At 34.4% G+C, this 22,275-nt stretch overlaps 1 protein-coding gene across 11 annotated transcripts in view; it reads left to right on the top strand.

Moving 5' to 3' along the window:
* The window catches only part of CEP290 (centrosomal protein 290), a 92,744-nt gene that overhangs the window by 22,368 nt on the left and 48,101 nt on the right, over positions 1-22,275 (top strand). For 8 of the 11 annotated variants that reach the window (XR_011255200.1, XR_011255199.1, XM_069580661.1 and 5 more), the window contains exons 14-27: positions 567-729; positions 2,473-2,573; positions 2,646-2,733; positions 3,812-3,924; positions 5,071-5,163; positions 5,443-5,527; positions 6,090-6,232; positions 8,000-8,164; positions 8,769-8,918; positions 10,836-10,951; positions 12,157-12,259; positions 12,350-12,580; positions 18,180-18,353; positions 21,309-21,420. Coding sequence is in view for 9 of the 11 variants with exons in the window: in XM_069580661.1 (XP_069436762.1) it covers positions 567-729; positions 2,473-2,573; positions 2,646-2,733; positions 3,812-3,924; positions 5,071-5,163; positions 5,443-5,527; positions 6,090-6,232; positions 8,000-8,164; positions 8,769-8,918; positions 10,836-10,951; positions 12,157-12,259; positions 12,350-12,580; positions 18,180-18,353; positions 21,309-21,420 (1,837 nt within the window). In the remaining 2 variants the exon portion in view is untranslated. The remainder of the gene's footprint in view (positions 1-566; positions 730-2,472; positions 2,574-2,645; positions 2,734-3,811; positions 3,925-5,070; positions 5,164-5,442; positions 5,528-6,089; positions 6,233-7,999; positions 8,165-8,768; positions 8,919-10,835; positions 10,952-12,156; positions 12,260-12,349; positions 12,581-18,179; positions 18,354-21,308; positions 21,421-22,275) is intronic. The other 3 variants (XM_069580657.1, XM_069580658.1, XM_069580659.1) reach the window with 2 other exon arrangements.

The following is a 22,275-nucleotide window of genomic DNA, read 5'->3' as shown; positions in this document are numbered from 1 at the left end:
TGTAGCATTAACTTTTTGGCAGGAAAATTGTTTTCAAACCATTTGGCTAAAGGCTTTTGTCCAGATAATCAGCTTTGCTGAGGCACCTAGATTCGATTCTTTGTAATCTATGCCATTGTACCACCATGTGACACCACTGATTGTATAAAAGTTGTAATTGGGGTGGGTTTGCTACATACTGTGCCAACACAGCTTTACTTTGTACTTTTTATATTTTTAAATCTGGTTACTGCTATATCACACAACCGATAACCTACTTATTCTAATGGTGTTGCTGATTCTCCCTTACTGTTCTTTTTCCATATGTTGTTAAGTGTTTAATGTGTAATATTCTGAGTTGCTTTACCATTAGGATGCTGTACTGGGAAAGGTCAATTGTTCCATTTCCTGTTGTTATTACTCCTGGATTTGTTTTTTAAAAGTAGCATTAAAAAAACACAGTTTAAAGATATAAATCTTAGTTATTTGTGCACTTCCCCTCAACTTAATAAGAAAACAAATTTATGAACTTGAGAATTTATTCAAATAAACAATGTTATATTTAAATCACATTGGGTATTTTTCAGGGAGTTTATGGTTTAGAAGATGCTGTTATTGAAATAAAGAATTGTAAAAACCAAATTAAAATAAGAGATCGAGAGATTGAAGTATTGACAAAGGAAATCAATAAGCTTGAGTTGAAGATCAATGATTTTCTTGATGAAAATGAGGCACTTAGAGAGCGCATGGGTAAGGCATCTTTTAAGATAGGGAATTTGCTCAACCCTAATTGGCAAGTCATTTTTTGTTGTTTATTTTTATTTTTAATAATTGGATGCTCTTTTTTCCCCAAATAATTTTTCCTATAAAAATATTTAAAATTAGTAAAAGTGGAACTGTTCCAATTGAAGTGGGATTATGGATTTGATGGAATTGGGATAATAATTGGCCAGATCTGGAGCGTTGGTATATTCAGTCCAAGATCTCCTCAATAATAATTGCTTGTTTAAAAAATGAAAGTCTACTAACTTAATACCATATATTACAAGTTACCTTTATTTTCAACAAAAGTAATTTGTTAGTTTGCAAAGTGCTCTAACTTCAGATGAATGTTGGAAACATTTAGAAATACTGTTTAATCCTTTTTGACTTTATTTGATAAATACTTGAATTTTATAATTTAAGTTTTACTTAGGTTGAGTATTTAAGGTTATTACTGATTATAAGGAGTAGTAAATATAGCTTGAAAGTTTGTATGTTGATATCAGTAAATAGTTCACTAGTGAATAGTTCACTAGTTTGAATGTTATGACAGTAAATTTCTACTTGAAAATGAAAATAATGTTGTAGATAATGATTTAATTATACTTGCTACTAAGTCACTTTAGTCGTGTCCAACTCTGTGCGACCCCATAGATGGCAGCCCACCAGGCTCCCCCATCCCTGGGATTCTCCAGGCAAGAACACTGGAGTGGGTTGCCATTCCCTTCTCCAACACATGAAAGTGAAGTTGCTGAGTCGTAACTGACTCTTAGTGACCCCATAGTCTGCAGCCTACCAGGCTTCTCCATCCATGGGATTTTCCAGGCAAGAATACTAGAGTAGGGTGCCATTGCTTTCTCCTTAATTATACTTGGTAGATACCAATTAATGCTCTTCTAGGGTCAAAGTGATCACCTGTAAAAACTATTCTCCAGAGGAAAAAAAGTAAATATTTTATACATACTATTTATTTGTAAAAGATTCTAAGTAGGACCCAGAGTCATGCCAGGACCTCAAAGTAGACTTAGTCTAATCAGTTTGACCTATCAGATTATGGCCAACTTCAGTCTGGATGTTTGTAAAGATGACTGAACTATATAGATAGTAGTCACAAACATCAGACTTTCTGTATTTTAAAGGCCCCAAGTCTTGCTTCATAATTATTGAGACAATCTTGATATCTGGTTTTCAGAGCATGGTGGCATCTTAGTAATAGGAAAATAGGAAAGAGGCACACTGAGAACGTCAGTCTAGTCTTGATAATATAATTGATATTAATAATGACTACTCTGTGCTAAGCACTGCTATAAATACTTTATTTGGGTTAATTTTATTATACCCCTGACAGTAAGCCAAGAAGAAATACATACATACATACATACAATATTATCCCTACAACTAGTTAATAATTAAAAGTGGGAATTGAACCCAACTATTTTATTTCAAAGCTTCTGTTCTTAATACATGATAGTACCACTATGATAGTCCAACATGGAGAAGACAGATCGTAATATGTTTTTGTCAGGATTTCCATTAAAAATTGTGATAAAATTGTAGCTTATACAGTTCAAATACCTGAAGAATTCTTACACAAAAAGTACCCCGTTCTTCAGTGATGCTGGCTAAATAGATTATAACCAGTTGCTTGATGATAACCAGTTGTTATATGCAGTGTTTTTGTAGCTCATTTGAATATTAATATGATTTTAATCCTATTGCCTTTTATTTTAGGCCTTGAACCAACGACAATGATCGATTTAACTGAATTTAGAAATAGCAAAAGTTTAAAACAGCAGCAATACAGAGCTGAAAACCAGATTCTTTTGAAAGAGGCAAGTGCAATAGTCAACTGGTTATTTTCCTGGTTGAAGCAAAGAGAAATACTGATAGCTTATACCTTGTAGATTGAAAGTCTGGAGGAAGAACGACTTGATCTGAAGAAAAAAATTCGTCAAATGGCTCAAGAAAAAGGAAAAAGAACTGTCACTTCAGGTATACTCTGTTACTCCAAACCTTTAAAGAATTATTGGAAAATGAATTGTGTGGCTATAGAATTTTCTGTAAGTTGGAAATATTATTGTTATATTCTTGTGGTTTTGCTACAAGTTTAATAAATGAAAATAATGGCCTGATGAGAGTGTATGCGTGTCATTGAGTTCAGTCCTAGATCTGAAACAGTTGAAAAGAATAATAAGTGAACAAAATACAAACTTCAGAATCATGGACTTTAGAAAACTTTATAGTATAATCTTACTAATTTCTAGTCAATCAGAATATGTTGTGATTAGTAATTTGTTAATATGTTAATATTTTTTCCTTCCTTAAAAGCTATGCACTGAAAGCTTTATTTGTACATTATTCTTTGCTAAATGAAAGTAATGTTTTATTGAATAAAAACTGACATCTTTTTTTGTTTTGATTTATCTTACATGATATAAAGAGAACAGTTGAATTAGTTCTTTAATAGCTATTGCTTTTTTTGTAAGAAGACCACAGAGACAGAATTTTTTTTCTAACTTGGCCCAAGCTCACAAGTATCTATGAATAATACAGATTTTTTTTTTTAGCATTATGCTCTCAATAGTACATCAAACATTTCTTGAAGGGCAAAACTTTGTAATTTATTACTGTATATTAAGCAATTTAGTAATCATTCATGATTCTTTAAGTATATATCTGTTAACTATTTTGGCACTTATTAATATGTCAAAAAGAATGATAGAGAAGATAGAATTTGTATTGTTTCTCATTAATATCTTATTAAAAGTGGCATAAAGCAGGCAGTTGTAGAAGAGGCTACATGTGGATCCAGGATCTTGGAAATAATTATTTTACCTTTTGTTTGAGTTAAAACGTGATTTAGTTTTTAAGAATTAAAGTATTGGGGGCTTACCAGTGGTTAAGAGTCTGTGCTTCCACTGCAAGTGGTGCAGGTTTGATCCCTGGTCTGGAAACTAAGATCCTATGTGCTGTGAGGTATAGCCCCCCCCCCCCCCAAAAAAAAAAGGCACTAAAATATTGGAATAATAATAGAGTTATTTTTGTTTCTTATTTGTTAATTTATTTGTAGGATTAATTGCTGAGGACCTGAACCTAACTGAACACTTTTCTCAAGAGAATAGAATGGGAGAAAGAAAATCTGATTTCATGAGCCTCAAAAATATGAGTGAAGGACAGTCAAAGGTAAATAGTAAAGTATTACTATGATGAAGAGAATGAATATTATTATCAGGCTTTCATTTCTTCCCCTATTATCTCATTTTGGAAATTGCTTCTTTTTATACTTGTTAAAAAGTCTCAGATAGATCCCAAGATTAATGAAACGTTGTTTACTCTGAATACAGATTAGGAGTTCAGATAAAGTAGAGCTGCCACACAGGAGACCATCATTCAATATTCCACAGTCATGTCAGAATGAGCCAGAAGAGAATATGACCATGGGATCATTATCGAGAATGTTATCTGGAATTCACCAGAGTGTAGAAAGTGAAGTGAATCCTTTTGTCTCTTTAACTACACATTCTTCATCTGTACAAGTGAAAGATGATATTTCACCTCCAGAAACTATTACAATAAGGGAGATTTTTAAAGCACCCTGTCTACAATCTTTAAGAAATCTAGAATCATTAATCAATACCTTTAGTAGAGAGAGTCATGAAGAAATAAATGAATATTTATGCTCTCTTTCTGATGAGTCTATGAAGAAAATGACAAGAAGCCATCAGGCACTTGAAAAGACTAATTTCACACAAAAAAGTGATTCATCATTACGAGCCTTATCAACAGCTTCAGATTTAATGCAGAAGTTATCACTTAGGCAAAAATCAGCAATATTTTGTCAACAAATTCATGATAATAGTGCTGGCATGGATAAATCACAAGTAGCAACATCAGAAGATGAACAGGTTCATACCCCAGTCAACTTTGCTGATACCAATTTGAAAGAAAATATAGGAAAAAGTGAAATACCCTTACAGACAGAGATCTGGAAAGGTAAACTTGAAGTTAATGTTCCGGACCCTGTGCCAATTACTGCACAATCAAAATTACCTCAGATAGATCCACTTGAAAATCTTATAGAACAGCTACGGACAGAACTAGTATTTCTTAGATCTCAGGTGAGCTATCCTCCAAATAACATTCCTAGGATTTTTTTTTAAAATTCATTTTTATGACTTTCTAACAAAATTCTATAAGTAGCAGTTGTAATAATTTTTCTGTTTGCACATTAACACTAATTTATACACATTCTATCTTTTAAAAATCTAAAAATGCAGTACGTTTGAGGTGAACTCATTAACTTGCCTAATTTGTAACTTGTTTCTTTAGAATGAAGTCATAGCACAGGATTTATTGATCAAAGAAGCACAGAATAGAAATGCAGAAATAGAGCTTGAACGTCGTAGAAGCCAGGCAGAACAGGTAGTGTAAAGGCAGATCATTAAAAGAGATGATTGTGGTGCTAAAAACAAAAACTTTCACTATCTGTTTCCCTTTTGCCATGGTGTTGCAGGGAGGGAGAAAGTGAGAGGGGTGATCATTACCTGTTTCACCTTTTAAATTTTATTTTTATGACTGTTGCTGTTTCTGTAGCTTGTTTTAGGTATTTTAAACCTAAGTTGATCAAACTTTTCTTTAAACTTCAAAACTGTAAACTATTGTAATATTAAAAAAAATTTTTTTTCTCTTTGTTTTGTTTAGAATGAATTTCTTTCAAGAGAACTAATTGAAAAGGAAAGAGATTTAGAAAGAAGTAGAACAGTAATAGCGAAATTTCAAAATAAATGTAAGTCACTGTTCTCTCTTATTTTTCTTTGCTTACTTTACCTGTACTGAAAATTATGGGTGTAAAGGACTAATACATTCTGTTCTCTAGTCTGTTTTAGCCTTAACAATGTCTATAATGTATCAATGTCAATCTTTCATTTATTTGGTTTGCCTTGCTTTATTTCTTTTTCAGAGAATGTTATTTATCTGAATTTATTATAATGATAAATGAGTCTATTTTTTCTCTTTTGTCCTCTAATGAAAGTGAAGTTAGAAATAAATGTAAAAGTTTTAATATAAAGTGAAAGCAAAGTATGCTTATGATTTATTTTTTTCATCCATGAGCTATATATGTATATGTGTATTATTTAAATAGGTTTCCAGTTTTATTTAACTATTTACCCATTGGATTTATACTTGAATTTTTTGTACATTTATTTGTATTCACATTTTATAAATGGGTTATTTTTGCTATATGTGAAATACTTGTCATCTTTATAGCATAGTATAATTGTAAATTTATACCTAGTATAAATTATAAGTTATAAATCTCATTCATTCAATAAATATGTCATTTTTAGTAAAAGAATTAGTTGAAGAAAATAAACAACTTGAAGAAGGTATGAAAGAAATATTGCAAGCTATTAAGGAAATGCAGAAAGATCCTGATATTAAAGGAGGGGAAACATCTCTAATTATTCCCAGTCTTGAAAGACTAGTTAATGTAAGTTATTTTTATATTAATAGTTTTATTTTGTTGTTTCATCTCTTTAAAAATGTTGTTCCACTTTCATTTGTCCCCGCAGCTTCTAATGAAACATTACTGTCATTTGAGTCATTCCACTGTATGAAATGTATAGTTCTCAGACTAGTTCAGAACTTTCTCTTTTTATTTTGTATTCACATTGTGACTGTAATGTGTCAAAGGGTGTGTGTGTATGTGTGTGTGTGTGTGTGTGTGTTTGTGTGTGTGTGTGCGCCTTGTTTGGGGTTTCCTGAGCTTGTTCACTTATGTTATTCACCACAATTGAGAAATTTTCTGCCATTAATTTCTTCATTTATTTTTTCTGCCCCATTGTCTCTAGGACTCCAGTGATACGTGTTAGACTTTTTGGCATTGTCCCACAAATCCCTGAGGCTCTGTTCATTATTTTTTGATAAAATTTTATCTTTTTTCTCCAAGTTGGATAATTGCTATTATCTTTAGGTTCACTGATACTTTGTCTGTCATCTCCACTTTTTGTTAAGGGTCATGCTGAGACAAAGGCAGCAAGATGAGTAAAATCATATGTAATCTCGTAGAGAGTGTGATCTGGGATTTAACTCAAGGCAGTAGATTTCTAAGACTAAGCCTTTACCCTAAGGAGATCAGAACAGTCTACATGAAGTTAATAATTTATACTAATTCAAAAGGGATAGGACGAAATAGGCAGAAGGGGGTACTCTGACAGATGGCAAAGTAGTCTAGTTAGTTATTTTGTTGATAAATAGCATCATGTTGTCTATAAGGCCGTTCGGAAAATTAGATTAAATTAGTGATTAGGGACCCTGAAAAATATCCTGTAGTAATAGAAAGTAAACTTAAGTGCATAACAATTATCTGATCTAAAGTGCTATTCTGATGATCTCTTAGACGAGATACTGTTATGTCATTGAATGGGGCATATCAATCAGAAAAAAAGAAAAATAATGACCCAGAAGAGAAGCAGATGAAGTCTATGGAAGCAGTGGTATCAGGAATGCTAAAGGCTGTCAATTAAAATAGAAAAAGTTTGAATTTTACTGGACTGTTTATTTGGTCACTAAATAGAGTTCCCCTTGTAGAGCAGAGTTTGATCTGAAACATAGTATTCGAAGTGGGTTGGTGACTTCAATATCTGACATATTATTTTTTTTTATCCAGAACTCTTGGATAAGACTTTTATCATATTTTGCTTTTATCTTATATGCTTCAACTGTATGGAAAGGAAGCAGTGAAAATTTTATCTGATTGAATGTAGTAGCTATTTCATTCCATTGCTTATATTTTACTTTAAGATGCTTCATGGTTTCAAAGTATTTACATATAAATTATCTCATTTTGACTGTATAAAAGCTTTGTGAAGCAGACAGAGCTAACATTACTTCCCCTTCTTTAGAGGTAAAGAAGCTAAGATTTAAGGAATTTTAAGTCAGTTGTCCAGCTAGCAAGAGATTGGTTTATATTTGAACCCTAGTCATCTTGTTCCTGTTTAGTTGTTTTTCTGGTCTACCAGTCTACTTGGGTTAGTTCAATATTTGTTAATTGTTAGAATGAGGTGATCAGTATGCTTGGTAATACTGATGTAGGTTAACTGGTATTTTATAAATTTGTAAGAGATAGAGTTGGTATACATTATTACACATGGGAGTAGTATAATGCTTAAATGTAAGTGTTATTTAAACATAGATTATTATACTGTGATTTTAGTGTTTTTCTTTACATTTCTTCAATATAATTTAAATATATTAGGCTATGGAATCAAAGAATGCAGAAGGAATATTTGATGCTAATCTGCATTTAAAAGCCCAAGTTGATCAACTTACTGGAAGAAATGAAGAATTAAGACAGGAGCTCAGAGAATCTCGGAAAGAGGCTATAAATTATTCTCAGCAGTTGACAAAAGCACATTTAAAGGTGAGAATTTTTTTTAAATAAGAGAAAATGCTAAACTTATGAACAAAGGTTTAATGTGAAACATTTATTTTTTTAGTGACTATTTTATGAGAAAATGCCCCTTGAATTAATTCTTTCTATATTAGAAAAGATTCTGTTTGGATTTTTAAAATAGAATTAGTGGAAAAATGAGTACCTTATAATGTAAAAATGTTTGTGTGTTAGTTGCTCAGTCATGTCTGACTCTTTGCGACCCTGTGGACTGTAGCCTGCCAGGCTCTTTCGGTTCATGGGGTTTTCCAGGCAAGAGTACTGGAATGGGTTTCCATTTCCTTCTCCAGGGGATGTTGCCTGACTCAGGGATCGAACCCCGGTCTCCTGCATTGCAGGCAGATTCTTTACCGTTTGAGCCACTAGGAAGATAAAAAAGGATACAGAGGTTTTAAATGTATTCTTAGGCATCTCTAAGCAGAAATTACATTATTATTTAATTAATACCTGGCAGAGCATTCATAATATCTACTTGTTAAAGTTACTCTTTAGGAAATGTAAGTTACTGCTTTTTAATTTGTCTTTCTTTTTGTATAAGAGATGAGACTCTCATTTCTGAATTGTTTGTTTCCAGATAGACCATCTTGAAAAAGAAACCAGTCTTTTACGACAAACAGAAGGATCAAATGTTGTGTTTAAAGGAATAGACTTACCTGATGGGATAGCACCATCTAGTGCCAATATTATTAATTCTCAGAATGAATATTTAATACATATCTTACAGGTACTGAAAACTTTATATGTGAATAGCAAAATAACATCATCAGCTGTTTCTTTGAGTTCTTAGACTATTAACAGTGAGATGTATTTTTACTGGATTTTGATGTTAGATGGAATGTTGTGAATAAAAGCAGTTCGTTCTATTCATCTGAATGAAAAGCAGGCATGCCATTCATATGAAATATATGATTGACAGATAGAATAACATGCAGCTACTATAAGGTAGTAACGTATAAGTAAAGTGAGCTCTTTTATCTATTCCTGCTTGGAAAAGCAATTCCGATGAATAAAATCTGACACAGCTTTTTTTGTAATGATTAATATTGTTCCTTTTTTGTGTGTTAACTACAAGAAAAACTTTTAAGAAAAATTGTCTTAAAATTGTCTTTTATTTCTTTCTTCCCTTTGCCCTGTAAGGTTAGTTACTCCGTTAGCAGATCAGAGAGGATACTGCTTGCGCTGTATTGGTTTGTCAGCTTTGCTCTCTATGTTATAGTCATAGAATGGCCTAATGAGCGTCGCTTTTCATTTTTCCATTTGAAGTGTGCGTGAATAACCATAAAATCTCTTAAACTTTGCAAATATAATTACAAAAATGTGTTCAGAATCAATGAAAATAAGTTTTTTCATTGTAAGCACTGCTGTTTCCCTTTCCTAAGTAATCCACTTGTGAATATACTTGAGTTATGCTTATCAAATGCTTATATTTGTAAATTACATTACTTAATCCTTGAGTCGGAGAAGGCAATGGCACCCTACTCCAGTACTCTTGCCTGGAAAATCCCATGGATGGTGGAGCCTGATAGGCTGCAGTCCATGGGGTCGCTAAGAGTCAGACGTGACTGAGCGACTTCCCTTTCACTTTTCATTTTCGTGCATTGGAGAAAGAAATGGCAACCCATTCCAGTGTTCTTGTCTGGAGAATCCCAGGGACGGGGGAGCCTGGTGGGCTGCCGTCTATGGGGTCGCACAGAGTTGACTGAAACGACTTAGCAGTAGCAGTAGCAGTAGTAATCCTTGAGTATTAGAATTGAACTGTTTATTGGATCATTACTTCATAATTCATGTTGTGTCATTATTCTTAAATTTCTGATTTTAACACTCTTCCTGAATTTATTCTTCTTTACTTCAGGAACACTGTCAATAAGTAGTGTTGTCAATAACAGTATAGCCTTGTCATGTTACTTATGATGATTCATTGTTTTTTCATCTTTGTGTATAAACACACACTTAAAAAAAAACACACATAGAAAGCGTTGTCGTAGATTATCAAACACAAATTGAAAATCTGAAAACCTGTTCAAAGTGGCAGAACAATACTTGAACTCCGAATCCTAAGGTAGCATAGCGTGCTGGAAGTAGCAAGGTCTCTGGAGTCAGCCAGACCTGACTGCAAGTGTTAGATCTGCAAATAGGTAAGGCATCTGGCACCAAGCTTGGTGTACATCTCAGAAAATGGTTACCAGGCCTAGTACTAATGAGTTTTTTAATGTTAAATGAGTTACTTGATCTTTCTGAGTCTCAAGTTTCTTCATCTTCAGAATTTAATAATTGGAGAGGACAATTTGAGTGAAGGTATGAATGGGTATGTTCACTAAAGGGTATGTGGGGCTGAGTAGCTAGAGGCAAGTTTGTAACCACTGCATCTGATCATTTATATGGGTACTATAACTATTACAAATATATGATGATACAAATAATCTTACCTGTTTCATAGCACTTCTCTTTTACACATATTATCTCATTCCATATGCCATAAGATATTCAAAATAATCATAGGAATGATCTGGGCTGCTTATGGATTTGTTGTCGATTCTCTTTTATATATTTTTCTATAATCTTGTCAAATATGAATTTATACTTTCAGATTTGAAATATATCCTGATGCTTTTCTCATTCTCATTTCCAAACCAATTTTTAGGAACTAGAATATAAAGAAAATAAGTTAAAGAATTTAGAAGATTCTCTTGAAGACTATAACAGAAAATTTGCAGTAATTCGTCATCAACAAAGCTTATTATATAAAGAATACCTAAGGTATAGGTGTTAGCAAAACTTTATAAATACAAATGTAGCATATTTCTTATTAAAGTTAAGTAACAAAAAATATTTAGATATTTTCTTTTCCTTTTTCCTCCTGCCTCTTCACCTTTGCTTTGTGTTTTAGTTCCTTGTCCATAAAATTCTGTGATAGTAATACTTTTTTTATAGAATTATTAATAATTATGTGAAATAATTATGTGAAAATGCCCAGATCTGAGTATTTTGTGAATATTATGGCACATATGAACAGTTCGTGTCAGCAGTCAGTAATTCTTTTTCATCACCAGCATCATTATTCATGTGTTTTTTTAGAGAACTAGCCTGTTTCTTCTTATCTCTGCTGTGTCATCTGTACTAATGAACTAATAGCTTTAGTAATAATTAGAATATCTGATCAAAGTTTGTTTAAACACTAAGAATGATTATGATTTAATCCAACAAGAAATCCAAAGCTAATTATAGGGTTGGTCATGTTTGGGAATCTTCTAGTGTATATCATGTTATCTCCTATGATGGTCCAGGAGTTAGGAGTTCAAGGAAGATGGAACCATGTCCATTGAAGAAGAGGGGTGTTTTCTTTTCACACAATTCTTTGTTTTGATTTATAAAATTTTTTCTAGAGGACTCCAGCAGACTTAGATCTCATTAGCCAGAATAGTAAATGAGCTGTCCAAGTCATATGTCCAGGTTTGAACCATTCAGTGCCGACACCTTAAGTGGTTTATGCCAACCAGATTGGAGGTCTGGGTAGGCAACAATATCTTATACACCTTCTTTAAGTCTAATGATTGCTCACTTTGTATGGATTCTAAATATTTCACAATTATTTAACACTCAAATTTAAGAATAGGGTCAGAATACCAAGACTTGATTTCCAAAGTAAGTTTGGAATATTGATTATTTTCTTAATTATCTTCTGTTTTTAATAAAATGTTTACAAGATCCATTATCATTATATTGTAATAGTTATAGAGTAGTAATTTGTAGTTTAAATAATTTGGTAAAATAATTTCTTTACTTTCAATTTATTAAATAATAATAACTTCCAGGATTAACCCTTTCAAGTGGGATTTTAACTTGTGTTATCATATGTTGATTAGTTATAATTTCTCTTGTTTTATGGTAACTAAATTTCCATTATCCAAAGTTATCTCTTCCTATAGATTTACTGTATTGCTTTTTTTTTAAATCTTTTTAAGTGAAAAGGAGAACTGGAAAACAGAATCTGAAACAATGAAAGAGGAAAAGAAAAGACTTGAGGATCAAATCCAACAAGATGCTATAAAAGTGAAAGAATATAATGTAAGTAAAGCACTTTTAAAGTCAATATGCAATATTATTCAGACTAAGATAGCTAGATTCAACAAGTAATATAAATGTGACTTTGTGCAGAATTTGCTGAGTGCTCTTCAGATGGATTCAGATGAAATGAAAAAAACACTTGCAGAAAATAGTAGAAAGATCACAGTCTTACAGGTGAATGAAAAGTCACTCATCAGGCAATATACAACTTTGGTAGAAATGGAGAGACAGCTTAGAAAAGAAAATGGGAAACAGAAGAATGAATTGATGTCAATGGAGGCTGAAGTTGGTGAAAAAATTGGACGTTTGCAACGTTTTAAGGTATGTACGTCTGAGTTTTTCCAACTCTGAAAGTTTTCGGACAAGAAGGATGCTGCTGCTGCTAAGTTGCTTCAGTCGTGTCCAACTCTGTGTGACCCCATTGATGGCAGCCCACCAGGCTCCCCGGTCCCTGGGATTCTCCAGGCAAGAACACTGGAGTGGGTTGCCATAGTATGATCAATAACTATCACCTGGATTGATAGGAAACAGTTTTTAACTTCTGACCATAATCGCTCCATCTGTTTTTTGTAAGAGTATTTTAATTGCAGACATTTCTCCTCTTAGTATTTTAGTATTCATCTCTTTGAAAAGAGTCTTTTTCTGTTTACATGACCACAGTAACTTTATCATCCTTATCAAAATTGACAACAGTACTTTATATGTTGTCAAATGTCCAGACCACATCTGCATTTTCTTAGCTGTCCCTGGGTCCAGTCAAGGACTCTGCATTGTCCTGGGATGTTTCATATCCTAAATCTTTTTAATATAGACTCTCCCCCTTTTCTTCTCCCCCTCTCTGAAAAATATTGAATGTTTAATTATATTCTGTCATAATTTTATTTGTTCCTCTAACCATTATATTTACTAAAAGTTATCTTTGAAGCTGTGGTTATATTCAAGGAAACATTTTTGGCAAGACTACTTTGTACTTTGTAAGTAACACTTTATATGGTATCATTCAAGAGGTGGAATGTCTGGTAGTCCCATTTTCATGATTGATAACTGTGTTAAGGGGGAGACAGCCATATATCTCTGTTTTTAAGTGCTTTAGTTAATTAACTCTTTGGTAATGTGTTGATACCATGCAAAAAATCAGTTCTTTATCAGTTCTCTAATGGGTTTACCATTCATTGGTAATTGTTGCCTGACCCAATTATTTCATCAGGAATGGCAAAAGTCATGATTTTTCTAGTTTATTATGTGCTTTTCATTTATTAGCAGATATTCTTTTATAAAATAAACAGCTTTTCATCATAAGCCGAACCTCTTTGGTTATCTTGAAGTATGGTTCCTGCTGTCAGACGTAGTTTAAAGTTTCTTTACAGTTTTTATTGTCTTTATAATATCTCTCACTAAGGATGTGTCATCAAAATAGCATATTCTATAGTGATGTGAAGTAATTCTCCTTTGTGGGTTATGTTATACATTTGCTGTGGTTAGGCTCATTTATTTTACATTTTTTCAACTTCAGGGATAACTTTTAAAAAATTAAATTTGAATACATAAAGTATTTACACAAAAGGTGTCGTCAGAGAAATCTTACTTCTGTCCTTGTACCTTTTGCTTCATTATATTCCACCCGTTCGCCTCTTTTGTTGTTGTTTAGTGGCTAAGTCATCTCCAACTCTTTTGTAACCCCATGGACTGTAGCCTGCCAGGCTCCTCTGAAATCTTGCATGGGATTTCCCAGGCAAGAATACTGGAATGAGTTACCATTTTCTACTCCAAGGAAATCTTCCCAACCCAGGGATTGAACCTGTGTTTCCTGCATTGGCACGTGGGTTCTCTACCACTGAGCCACCTGGGAAGCCCTTCACCCTCTTTGCTGCTGCTGCTAAGTTGCTTCAGATGTGTCTGACTCTGTGTGACCCCGTAGACAGCAGCCTACCAGGCTTCCCCGTCTCTGGGATTCTCCAGGCAAGAACACGGGATTGGGGTGCCATTTCCTTCTCCAGTGCATGAAAATGAAAAGTGAAAGTAAAATCGCTCAGTTGTGTCCGACTCCTAGTGACTCCATGGACTGCAGCCTACCAGGCTCCTCGGTCCATGGGATTTTTCCAGCCAAGAGTACTGGAGCGGGTTGCCATTGCCTTCTCCCTTTAGGTAACGAAAAATCTTTCTGTTTCCTTTTGCAAGTGTTAGCAAAGACACAAAAAGTGACATGCCATATGTATTATTCTACATCTTGCTTTACATCTGATCTTATAGCTTATTTAAGTATGCATATATTCATTTTACATGTCGGAATTTATATAGGAGCATGTACATCTTCCCTGGTTGCTCAGTAGTAAAGAATCCACCTGTAGTGCAAAAAACATGGGTTCAAGCCCTGGGTCGGGAAGAGCCCCTGGAGAAAGAAATGGCATCCCACCCCAATATTCTTATGGGAAATCTCATGGACAGAGGAGCCTGGTGGGCTCTAGTCCATGGAGTAGCAAAAGACTTGGACACGACTTAGTGACTAAACAACAACAATGTAAACCAAAGAATTCAAAGTAAAATTAAAATGTTATTTGAGTTCCTTGCCATCTCCTTTTAAACATAATAATGAGTGAAATTGTCATGCAAATAAACCTATCTACAATATGAAATGTTCTTATTTTTGTGTTATAGTTTGTAGAATGTTTTTCTTGGAGTATTATAACTATGGCTAGTATTTGAGATAGAAGGAAGAAAGTACTGGAATTTTCTTCCTCTTCAGCCTAAATTTTTGTTTGTTTTTGCAACACTTTGAAAGCCAAAAAGAAAAGTTGGGGGAGGGGATTTATTTTTAAAGATGGGAAACATGATCTTCCTCACCACACAGCAAAAGTGAAACAGAACCCTGGGATTTCTTTGGAAGGAATGATGGTAAAGCTGAAACTCCAGTACTTTGGCCACCTCATGCAAAGAGTTGACTCATTGGAAAAGACTCTGATGCTGGGAGGGATTGGAGGCAGGAGGAGAAGGGGACGACCGAGGATGAGATCGCTGGATGGCATCACTGACTCGATGAACGCGAGTCTGAGTGAACTCCGAGAGTTGGTGATGGACAGGGAGGCCTGGCGTCCTGCGATTCATGGGGTTCCAAAGAGTCATGACCAAGCAACTGAACTGAACTGAACTGAAGGTAGAATAGGGGATACTTATTTCTGTAGAGAAGTTTTCAAAATGAAATCTGAAGAACTATTACAAATATTTTCCCCTCATTCTTCTAATTCAGAATGAATTATAACCATAATTTTTTTTTTTTTTTTTTTTACTTTTTGGCTCTGCCAGTTGACTTGCCAGATCTTAGTTACCTGACCAGAAATTGAACCCAGGCCACCACAGTGAAAGTGCTAAGTCCTAACATTGGACCACCAGGAAACTCATAAATTCTTTATCTTTCTCATGTCATAAATTTGGTTTTCTGTTCAGACATTTCTTTTTGGTGTTAATACAATGTCTTTAAGTAGTGACTTTTATAGCTCTGTAACTAAAGAGTTGAAGATAAAGCAAGTAATTTAGACTTTGATATTATTTATTCTAGATAGCTATGATTCAAACAAGTTTTTTTTCCCTATATGTTTCTTTTCTGTGAACAAAAGATTTTCTTTACTTTTATAGCGAGTTTGTTTAATTATAAATAATCAGAAATAGCGACTTCCCTGGTAGCTCAGTGATAGAGAATCTGCCTAACAGTGCAGGAGACATGGTTTCGATCCCTAATCTGGGAAGATCCCACATACTGTGGAGCAGCTAAACCTGTGTGCCACAGCTATGGAGCCTGTGATCTGGAGCCTGGGAGCCACAACTACTGAAGCCCACACATCTTGGCGCCTGTGCTCTTCAACGAGAGAAGCCGCCATAGTGAGAAGCGCACAACTAGAGAGTAGTGCCTGCTTGACACACTAAAGAAAAGTCCTGTGCAGCAACAAAGACCCAGCACAGCCAAAATTTTTTTAAAAAAGAGAAAAGCAGAAATAGCTTAACTGTAAATATTACCTGCAGGGATGCAAATTTTGCCTTTCAGTCTTCAAAAGACAAGTTTTTTAAAATCTTATATAATTTTAAAAAGCCATCCAAAGATATATTCTAAGTGATATGCTTTCTTGCTGCTGTATATACACTTTTCTCAAATTAACTGAATTTCATTTAATTATGACAGGAGTTATAATTTAAGATTATAACTCAAAGATTTTCAATGTCCAAATATCATTTCTTATATGAAAGTAATTAATAATTATTGCAATATGTTTTATTATTATTATTTTTTTAATTTTTATTTTTACTTTATTTTACTTTACAATACTGTATTGATTTTGCCATACATTGACATGAATCCACCACGGGTGTACATGTGATCCCAAACATGAACCCCCCTCCCACCTCCCTCCCCACAACATCCCTCTGGGTCATCCCCGTGCACCAGCCCCAAGCATGCTGTATCCTGCATCGGACATAGACTGGTGATTCGATTCTTACATGATAGTATACATGTTTCAATGCCATTCTCCCAAATCATCCCACCCTCTCCCTCTCCCTCAGAGTCCAAAAGTCCGCTATACACATCTGTCTTTTTTGCTGTCTTGCATACAGAGTCATCATTGCCATCTTTCTAAATTCCATGTGTATATGTGTTAGTATACTGTATTGGTGTTTTTCTTTCTGGCTTACTTCACTCTGTATAATCGGCTCCAGTAACTGATTCAAATTTATTCTTTTTAACGGCTGAGTAATACTCCATTGTGTATATGTACCACAGCTTTCTTATCCATTCATCTGCTGATGGACATTTAGGTTGTTGCCATGTCCTGGCTATTATAAACAGTGCTGTGATGAATATTGGGGTACATGTGTCTCTTTCAATTCTGGTTTCCTTGGTGTATATGCCCAGCAGTGGGGTTGCTGGGTCATAAGGCAGTTCTATTTGCAATTTTTTAAGGAATCTCCACACTGTTTTCCATAGTGGTTGTGCTAGTTTGCATTCCCACCGACAGTGTAAGAGGGTTCCCTTTTCCCCGCACCCTCTCCAGCATTTATTGCTTGCAGATTTTTGGATCGCAGCCATTCTGACTGGTGTGAAGTGGTACCTCATTGTGGTTTTGATTTGCATTTCTCTAATAATGAGTGATGTTGAGCATCTTTTCATGTGTTTGTTAGCCATCCGTATGTCTTCTTTGGAGAAATGTCTATTTAGTTCTTTGGCCCATTTTTTGATTGGGTCATTTATTTTTCTGGAATTGAGTTGCATAAGTTGCGTATATATTTTTGAGATTAGTTGTTTGTCAGTTGTTTCATTTGCTATTATTTTCTCCCATTCAGAAAGCCACAGTCATCAAGACAGTATGGTACTGGCTCAAAGACAGAAATATAGATCAATGGAACAAAATAGAAAGCCCAGAGATAAATCCACACACATATGGACACCTTATCTTTGACAAAGGAGGCAAGAATATACAATGGACTAAAGACAATCTCTTTAACAAGTGGTGCTGGGAAAACTGGTCAACCACTTGTAAAAGAATGAAACTAGATCACTTTCTAACATCGCACATGAAAATAAACTCAAAATGGATTAAAGATCTAAATGTAAGACCAGAAACTATAAAACTCCTAGAGGAGAACATAGGCAAAACACTCTCCAACATAAATCACAGCAGGATCCTCTATGATCCACCTCCCAGAATTCTGGAAATAAAAGCAAAAATAAACAAATGGGATCTAATTAAAATTAAAAGCCTCTGCACCACAAAGGAAAATATAAGCATGCAATATGTTTTTATACAGGATACATCTAATTTTTTTAATGATTCTGAAATCTGTTTTGCTTTCAGCTGTATTATCTCAAAAGGGGCTAGTGCTTTACCAGAAAAAAAATACAACACTTCAATTCAGTGTATCTTTATTTACATAGGAAATGGCCATTTTCAAGATTGCAGCACTACAAAAAGTTGTAGATAATAGTGTCTCTCTGTCAGAACTAGAATTGGCCAATAGACAATACAATGAACTGACTGCTAAGTACAGAGACATCCTGCAAAAAGATAATATGCTTGTTCAAAGAACAAATAACTTGGAACACCTGGAGGTAAGTTGATGTGATCCTTAAACCTTGTGATATTAGCCTCTTTTTGTGTGTGAGGGGAGTGATATCTTTAGGTACAGAATAATTTCTGGACAGCTTCTTCCAGGTCATCTTCCTTAGCTTATTTGCATAATTTAGCTGAATGAGACCCCTTAAACTGGGCACTTGAAAAAAGAACGTGGAACATATGGGATAATGTAATCAGAAGAGAAAGCGTTATTAAGCATCCACCACTTTCTCTTACCCTGATCTCTGATTCCCTCATGGCCCATAGTTTCGGGGGATGAATGGAGCAGAGAGTAGATGAGACATAAATCACTCTTCCTGGACCATGGATGACCTCTGCAGATCCGTAGCCTTTCTTACTGTCTGGAAGGAGCAAAGTGGCCTGGAATATCTTGGTTTAATTTAAGGAGTCTATGAAATAACCGTGGTGGTTCAGGTGGTAAAAAGTCTGCCTGCATTGCAAGAGATCCGGGTTTGATCCCTGGATTGAGAAGATCTCCTAGAGAAGGGAATGGCTACCCACGCCCAGGATTCTTGGAGAATTCCATGGATAGAGGAGCCTGGTGGACTATAGTCCATGGGGAGGAATAGAGTTGGACAGGACTGAGTGACTAACACTTTCATGAATAGGACCCAAGACCCTTTATAATTCTCTTCTAGCCACTTGATCTTCATATGTTGTACATTAAGCAAAACAAGCTCCTGTTTTTGTTTCTCTTCTTCATCAAAAATAAGCAACTATGTCTTTTGGTTCATTTTCTTTTATGATACTCTCATTGAAGTAGAATGAGATCTAAATCTTTTGGGTTGAAAGCTCTCACTTGCTTAGGGGGACGTATTCAAGAAAATATTCTGAATAGCTTTCAGTGGCTCCTACACAATTATCTGTTTTTGTTGTTCAGTTGTTCAGTCATGTCAAACTCTTTGCGACCCCATGGACTGCAGCATGCCAGCCTTTCCTGCCCTTCACCATCTCCCAGAGATTGCTCAAACTCATGTCCCTTGAGTCAGTGATGGGTGATCTTGACCTTTGTTGTCCTCTTCTCCTCCTGCCCTCAATCTTTTATTTTTTCTCCTGCTTTCAGTCTTTTATAATGACACAATTATGTGAGTCATTATTTATTAGTATTAACTGGAAATAATCATGATCAGTTTACTTTTTATTATTATTTTTGTTGAAGAGAGATGATTATGTTAATTTTGTAGAAAATTCTGCATATTTAGGTATGATAATAATCTCACCTTTCCCCATCTTTTATGTCTGTTGTCCTCTCTTCTCTAACATTAAAAAGTTATAGATATGAAATCTCCTGCAGATAACTTATCAGAGGAATAATTTTTAACTTTTAAAGTTTATTTTCCCAGATAACATTTTTTATTTCTACTCAAACCTTAAAATTTTTTTCTATTTGTAGTATATCCCTTTCTCTTCTTTACTTCCTGTATCTCAGTTATAATTCTGAACATATGTACCTCTCTACTGGGAATGTCTTAGTTTTATTCTTTACCATTATTATTGTGGTAATGATTCAGTTCAGTTCAGTTCAGTCACTCAGTTGTCTCCAACTCTTTGCAACCCCATGGACTGCAGTATGTCAGGCTTCCCTGTATCACGAACTCCCAGACCTTACTCAAACTCATGTCCATCGAGTTGGTGATACCATCCAATCATCTCATCCTCTGTCATTCCCTTCTCCCACCTTGAGTCATTCCCAGCATCAGGGTATTTTCCAATGAGTCAGTTCTTCGCATCAGATGACCAAAGTATTGGAGTTTCAGCTTCAGCATCAGTCCTTCCAATGAATATTCAGGACCGATTTCCTTTAGGATGGACTGGTTGGATCTCCTTGCAGTCCAGGGACTCTCAAGAGTATCCTCCAACACCACAGTTCAAAACATTGATTCTTCAGCGCTCAGCTCTCTTTATAGTCCAGCTCTCACATCCATAGATGACTACTGGAGAAACCAAAGCTTTGACTAGACAGACTTGTTGACAAAGTAATGTCTCTGCTTTTTAGTATGCCATCTAGGTTGGTACAGACTTTTGTTGGCAAAGTAATGTCTCTGCTTTTTAATATGCTGTCTATGTTGGTCATAACTTTTCTTCCAAGGAGCAAGCATCTTTTAATTTCATGGCTGCAATCACCATCTACAGTGGTTTTGGAGCCCAAAAAAATAAAGTCTCACATTTCCATTGTTTCCCCATCTATTTGCCATGAAGTGATGGGACCAGATGCCATGAGCTTAGTTTTCTGAATGTTGAGTTTTAAGCCAAGTTTTTCACTCTCCTCTTTCACTTTCATCAGGAGGCTCTTTAGTTCCTCTTTATTTTCTGCCACAAGGGTGGTGTCATCTGCATGTCTGAGGTTATTGATATTTCTCCCGGCAATCTTGATTCCAGCTTGTGCTTCATCCAGTCATTTATCATGACGTGCACTGCATATAAGTTAAATAAGCAGGGTGACAATATACAGCCTTGACATATTCCTTTCCCAATATGGAACCTGTCTGTTGTTCCATGTCCATACTTCCATGTTACATCCTACTTGCTGCCACCAGAATGGTCATTCTGAACAGGACTCTGACGATGCCCTTCCCTTCCTTAAGGGAAGGTTATGAAACTGTTGAGTATCCATGTTGGCCAAAAGTGAACATGGCATAAGCTAGTACTCAGAAGTTTAGGATATATAAGACATACAAGCATATCATTTCATATACTGGATATACAAGATTTTGATGATTATTTTAAAATAATATGTTATATGTGTGTTTGTTTATACAACATATATACATGTGTATGTCTATATTTGTATTACATACAAGGAAACTTTTGTTAAAAAAAATAGATGGTGAGCTTTAGGAGAATACTATGTGAAGTTAAGACAATGTCACTCCTGTGGTATTAGTCTGAATTACAAGGTCCTTTCTCAGTGATGTTGCTATTTTATTTAGTGTGAAAATGTATCCCTGAAAGAACAAATGGAGTCTATCAGTAAAGAACTGGAGATTACCAAAGAAAAGCTTCACACTATTGAACAAGCCTGGGAACAAGAAACTAAATTAGGTAAGTATTATGACTCTGATAATATAAAATAATTAAGATCTAATAGTGAATATTTGTTTCATTTAAACTTCTCTTTCTATACCAGATAGATAAAAAGGAAGTTGTTTGATAAAAAATGAACTCTCTGCCTAACTGTTTAATTTAGCAGGCAGTTGATGAATACTGTGTTGTACTAATCTCTACCAAGATTTGGTTTTTAGTTATTAAATTGGATTTTTTTCTGAGGAAATCATATGTGCTAAAATTTGTGAGTTAACATTAGGTATATTGAGCCCTTTAAGAATTAATGCAGATGATAATTTTGAAATATCTGTATTTTAATGATAGTATAATGGGCTTTTTCACTGTGTGTGAAGTTATATTAGCAATATATCATTTGATATTTTTAAATTAAAGGATGACCTTGAGCATATTGCTCATAGTTTCACTACTGTATCAATTTTGTATTACCTTATACATGTTTATATATTTTATATACTTAAAATTATAATAAACATTGTATGCTATATTTATTTAGTAGATACAAAATATTCATTATATACTTATAAATATTCATGCCATAAAGTACTGTGTTTGAGGGATTAAATCACCCGCTTTTCTAAGTTTTGCTATTGCTTATTTATTGCTGCTGTCAACATTTTCATGTGTATCTAACAGAGATATTATTGTCTCAAAGGATATTAAATTCTGTGTGGCTTCTGCTAAGATTTTCCATATTCATTTTTCAAATGGTTTTCCTAGTTCATGAGATGTAAGTTATTTTGTCTTACTAGCATTATGCTTTATGCTTTCCAAATAAATTTGCTCCTTTGGGTAAGGTGTTTCTTTTGTTTTCTATACCTTGGAGCTCTAATG

This window comes from Ovis canadensis, chromosome 3 (assembly GCF_042477335.2).
Source record: "Ovis canadensis isolate MfBH-ARS-UI-01 breed Bighorn chromosome 3, ARS-UI_OviCan_v2, whole genome shotgun sequence".
Classification (NCBI taxonomy): Eukaryota; Metazoa; Chordata; class Mammalia; order Artiodactyla; family Bovidae; genus Ovis; species Ovis canadensis.
This window is presented reverse-complemented; position numbering and strand designations above follow the sequence as displayed.